The sequence below is a fragment of the Mastomys coucha genome, unplaced genomic scaffold (genome assembly GCF_008632895.1).
Source record: "Mastomys coucha isolate ucsf_1 unplaced genomic scaffold, UCSF_Mcou_1 pScaffold1, whole genome shotgun sequence".
Classification (NCBI taxonomy): Eukaryota; Metazoa; Chordata; class Mammalia; order Rodentia; family Muridae; genus Mastomys; species Mastomys coucha.
In genome coordinates, this window is record NW_022196891.1 from 30,917,579 (window position 1) to 30,922,746 (window position 5,168).

The 5,168-nt window shown below is 51.7% G+C and overlaps 1 protein-coding gene across 1 annotated transcript; it reads left to right on the forward strand.

The window, feature by feature from the left end:
• Nucleotides 1-335: 335 nt before the first annotated feature.
• Nucleotides 336-3,937, forward strand: Myog (myogenin). The gene is made up of 3 exons (XM_031383148.1): nucleotides 336-1,824; nucleotides 2,404-2,485; nucleotides 3,061-3,937. The coding sequence occupies exons 1-3, from the start codon at nucleotides 1,279-1,281 to the stop codon at nucleotides 3,180-3,182; spliced, it is 750 nt and encodes a 249-aa protein (XP_031239008.1). The 5' UTR covers nucleotides 336-1,278; the 3' UTR covers nucleotides 3,183-3,937.
• Nucleotides 3,938-5,168: the final 1,231 nt, after the last annotated feature.

Genomic DNA, 5,168 nt, shown 5'->3' on the forward strand with positions numbered 1-5,168 from the left:
TGGAACAGGGATAGCAGGGCCAATTACACCCAATCTGCAGGCTCCTGGGGAAAATCCTGAACTATAGGTGAAAGTTGGTGGCTCAAAATCCAGAATTCCTGAAGCTTCAAGTCATTGGACTAGGCTGTCATGTGACACCCACAGGCAAAGGGATTAGGAATCATGGGCTGGGTGAAAGGTGGCCAGAGGCCTGCACAACGCTGTTAGAACTGGTCCACCAATGCCTCTCCTGAAGTATCTACTGGCTGACGGAGCCCAAGATTCAATAGAAATGGCCCTTCCCCCACCTGACATTCTAGAGTTGTGTGACGCATGCAAAGGTGATGACTCAGGCAGGAGGGAATAGAAGTCAGCCTGGTGGCCCAGGACAAACACAAACAACATAAAGGACTATTTCTCCTTATCACCTCCTTCTATAGAAAGGCAAGAGTCAAGATGGTACCAGCGTGCCAGAAGAGATCATTGTGGGGAAAGCACAGAAGAGATGATTAAGAGAGACCAAGGAGGGAGACAGGGAACTGAACAGTTCTTGACTCGGGGAGAAGAAGGCAATGTAGAGTAGTCTGTGAGTTCTAATCCTTGCTAGACACTGACTTCACCTGACCCTACTATGAAGAAGTCCTTGTGTTCTCTTACTTCAATCTATCCCCAACATCATGAGACCTGGTCAAAGATGCCGTAGAAACCCAAAAGTTGAATCCATTTGCTCTTCTGAGTTTCTGTCTTTGCCTCCATGGACCCTAGGGATTCACACACACATGCCCCAAATCTAGAGTGGTCTGACGTGGTCGTAGGTCTTTAGGGGTCTCATGGGACTGACATAGTACGGTTTAAGGGCTGCCGAGCAGGAAAGAGAAGGCTAGATGGATTCTGAAGACCCTTTTCCGTCCAAGGCAACCTCTTTCTTGTTCCCTCCTGCCCTGTCCACCAGCTGCCTTGGACCATGGAGGAGAGCAGGCAGGAGGCCCGGGTAGGAATAATTGAAAGGAGCAGATGAGACGGGGGAATGCACCCACCCCCACCTTCCCTGCCCCACAGGGGCTGTGGAGAAATGAAAACTAATCAAATTACAGCCGACGGCCTCCCGACCCGTGCACAGGAGCCGCCTGGGCCAGGGGCAGCCTGGCAGGGTGGGGTGGGGGCAAAAGGAGAGGGAAGGGGAATCACATGTAATCCACTGGAAACGTCTTGATGTGCAGCAACAGCTTAGAGGGGGCTCAGGTTTCTGTGGCGTTGGCTATATTTATCTCTGGGTCCATGCCAGCAGGGAGGGTTTAAATGGCACCCAGCAGTTGGCGTGAGGGGCTGAGGGAGCTTGGGGGCCAGTGGCAGGAACAAGTCTTTTCCGACCTGATGGAGCTGTATGAGACATCCCCCTATTTCTACCAGGAGCCTCACTTCTATGATGGGGAAAACTACCTTCCTGTCCACCTTCAAGGCTTCGAGCCCCAGGGCTATGAGCGGACTGAGCTCAGCTTAAGCCCGGAAGCCCGAGGGCCCCTGGAAGAAAAGGGACTGGGGACCCCTGAGCATTGTCCAGGCCAGTGCCTGCCGTGGGCATGTAAGGTGTGTAAGAGGAAGTCTGTGTCAGTGGACCGGCGGAGGGCAGCCACACTGAGGGAGAAGCGCAGGCTCAAGAAAGTGAATGAGGCCTTCGAGGCCCTGAAGAGGAGCACCCTGCTCAACCCCAACCAGCGGCTGCCTAAGGTGGAGATCCTGCGCAGTGCCATCCAGTACATTGAGCGCCTACAGGCCTTGCTCAGCTCCCTCAACCAGGAGGAGCGCGATCTCCGCTACCGAGGCGGGGGCGGGCCCCAGCCGGTGGTAAGTGGCTGGTGCACCAAATCCAGGGATAGAGCCAGAGGGAGGTGCCTGGTCAGCCTTGGGCCACCAGAGCTAGAACAGGTGCAAAGCAGGGCCCCTCGGGATCCCAAGACCCCTTTCCTTGTCGGCTAGACTGTTCAGTGGCCTTCTGTGCTCATACTGTGTCCAGCCCAGATAAAGGCAGTGGATATAAATACAGATGGGGTGGGGTGGACTGGCACAGGAGAACAGAAGGGGCCCGGAAACAAGCCTGCAGTAAGGGTTTAGGTGAGCTGAGCAGAAAATGAGGAAAAGTAGCCAAAGAAACCTGCTTCGTCCCCATGTCCACAGCCTCCATATTTGAGCTGACAAGAACACATTAGAATGCTCAAGAGCCAACATAACAAAATACTCTCGTTTACCACCTTTACTCCCGAAGTGAAGGCAAAATTCTCATCCTAGATGCTAAGAAAGACCTAGAAGTAGGATGTCTGTGGTAACATTCTAGGGTAGGTAACTGACCCGGTAACCCAGGCAGAGAGAAATACCTGAGACCAGTAGTAGACTTGACCTTGGACCTTGGCCTTGTCTCGCATGCAGGTGCCCAGTGAATGCAACTCTCACAGCGCCTCCTGCAGTCCGGAGTGGGGCAATGCACTGGAGTTCGGTCCCAACCCAGGAGGTAAGTGAATCCTGACCCTGGGAACATGGCTCAAATCCCTTAAGTCCCTCACTAGGCTAGGCTGTTCCCTTACTATATACCCTGTTCCAGTCACCTTCCAGCAGCTTTCCCAGGAACTTGTTGACCTGAGAGCCCCAAATGGTGGGCTGGAGGCTCTGTGCCTCCCTGTAGGCTTGACCAGCGAAAGAGTAATCAGAGCCTCCAACAGCTTCCCAGCTGGGGTCTAACCTCAGGCAGAGGAACCTGCCCCTACCTCTTCCCTTTCTCCTTCCCCTGCCCCTGCCCCTGCCCCTGCCCCTGCCCCTGTCCCTGAGCCCAGTTCCCTTGGATATCATGGCTTCACCTTGGGATAGCCATTTCCAAAACCTAACTCCATTAGGAGATTCCAGAAGCAGCACACACACACACACACACACACACACACACACACACACAGCATGGGAAGTACTAGTGGCTGGGGGGAGGAGGGACACTCCTGAGTCTTCCTTACCCATTTCGTCCTGGAAAACCTGTGTCATCAAGGGTCCTATCCCCCCCCCCTTGCCCAGGAAACATTCCCCACCTTCTCCTTACAGATCATTTGCTCGCAGCTGACCCTACCGACGCCCACAACCTGCACTCCCTTACGTCCATCGTGGACAGCATCACGGTGGAGGATATGTCTGTTGCCTTCTCAGACGAACCCATGCCCAACTGAAATTGTCTGCCAGGCTGGGTGTACGTGGGAGCCCCCAAGTTGGTGTCAGATGCCACCACTTCTGCAGCAGGGGCCTTTTAAGTGGGGCTGTCCTGATGCCCAGAAAACAGCCCTGGGCTGCCACAAGCCCGACTACCCCCTCCCCGCTCACATAAGGCTAACACCCAGCCCAGCAAGGGAATTTAACTGGCTCCTTAAAGCCGAGAGCATCCCCTTCCAAGGAGAGAAAGATGGAGTCCAGAGAGCCCCCTTGTTAATGTCCCTCCACGGGGCAAACTCAGGAGCTTCCTTTTTCATTTATCATAATATGCCTCTAATTCCACCCCCCCAAATGAGACAGTTTGAGAGATGTGAGTGCCCCGACCAGGACAAGTGTGCTCATCTGTTCTAGACTCTTCCTGAAGCCAGTGGCTGGGCTGGGCCTGCCCTGAGTTGAGAGAGAAGGGGGAGGAGCTATACAGTTCCAAAGTCTCTGGGGGGGCCAAGCATTTGCAGTGGATATTGGGAACCTTCCAGTGCTTTGTGTATTGTTTATTGTTTTGTGTGTTGTTTGTAAAGCTGCCATCTGACCAAGGTCTCCTGTGCTGACGATGCCAGGGACAGGCAGGGAAGGGGGTGGGGGCTCTCGGGGTGATTTCTTTTGTTAACTATGCATTGTGTGGTTTTGCAAAAAAAAAAAAATTTTTTTTGTAATTCTTTTGCTAATTTATTTGGATTTCCTTTTTTAAAAAATGAATAAAGACTGGTTGCTATCAGAGTGTCTGCAATGATATTATCAGGAGGAGAGACACCAAAACACTGCACCTTCCCCTTGGAGGTCCAAATGGGAGGGGGGAGTGGATCGTGTGAGTGGAGCTGCCGTCATAGCTGGTCATTAGACGCAGGAGCCAGGCAGCGCACGGCTTGGGGAAAGACAGATTCCATAGAAATCCTTAGACAGAGGCAGGCCTGCACAACGCTCTGTTGTATTTTAATTCAGACATCATTCGCAGTCCTCTGTGTTCCAATGTACAGCCCAATAGGTCCACTGAGCCTGCTCACGTGCCTTGTGCCCAGCTCACACCTAGGGCTAGCGGTGTAGAGCTGGGTCTTCAGGACTTTGCTTTCTCAGCTTCATCTCTCCTCTGGATCCACATTACCTGAAGCTCTTTGGAGAAGTAGGAAGTGACAACACAGAACAAATGGGGGTCAGATGCGGTTATTTCTTCACAGGACAAATAGCATGTCCCCTTACCACCTTCTGCCCTTCCCTCCAGGCACAGGGGATATTCTTGTCCCCACCTACAGCTCAAAGATGAGGAGATTCTGCTGAGGGAGCCAGAGACCAAGAACAATCAGAGGAGAAGCCATGGTTCTCATCGTTTGAGATGCTATTTTTTTTTTTTCAAAGACTGGCTTCCTAGGGGGAGATGGTGGGTGGGAAAGTGAAAGCAAAGCTCATGGATAGAGATTGTGTAAAGATTAACACAGGGTCTAAATGAACTTTAATCGGAATAGACCAAAAACACCAACTTCAAATCCAGTTTGTCTAGTTTCCTGGAGATTATTTCCAAACCATTGCAGATAGGGATTCAGCCTATTGTGCATCCTGGGCCCTCTTCAGTCCTCCCAGGCCCTTTATCAACTGACCTGAGCCAGTTTAAGAGAGCAGGTGCTGATGGCCATTCTGTACTTACTCAAGCTCAGCTGAGCCCCTCCCCAACTGCCCTCCCTAAAGAAGATAGTAAGAGAAAGACTTGGTAGAGCCTCAGGAACTTGAGAGGGTAAGAAACCAGAGAAGATAGGTCCCATCAAGGTCTGATTGTCTCGAATAAGCAATCATCCATCCTGCTTTGTAGGATTTTCTTCCTTTTGAGTTTGTGTCATTGGATTTACAGTCTGTCAGATAACCTGAAGAGGAATACTTAAGTGTAGCCTTGAGCTACTGACCCTGAGGCAAAGTAAGTGCCTGCATGACCAATTCTTTTTTTTTTTTTTTTTTTTTTT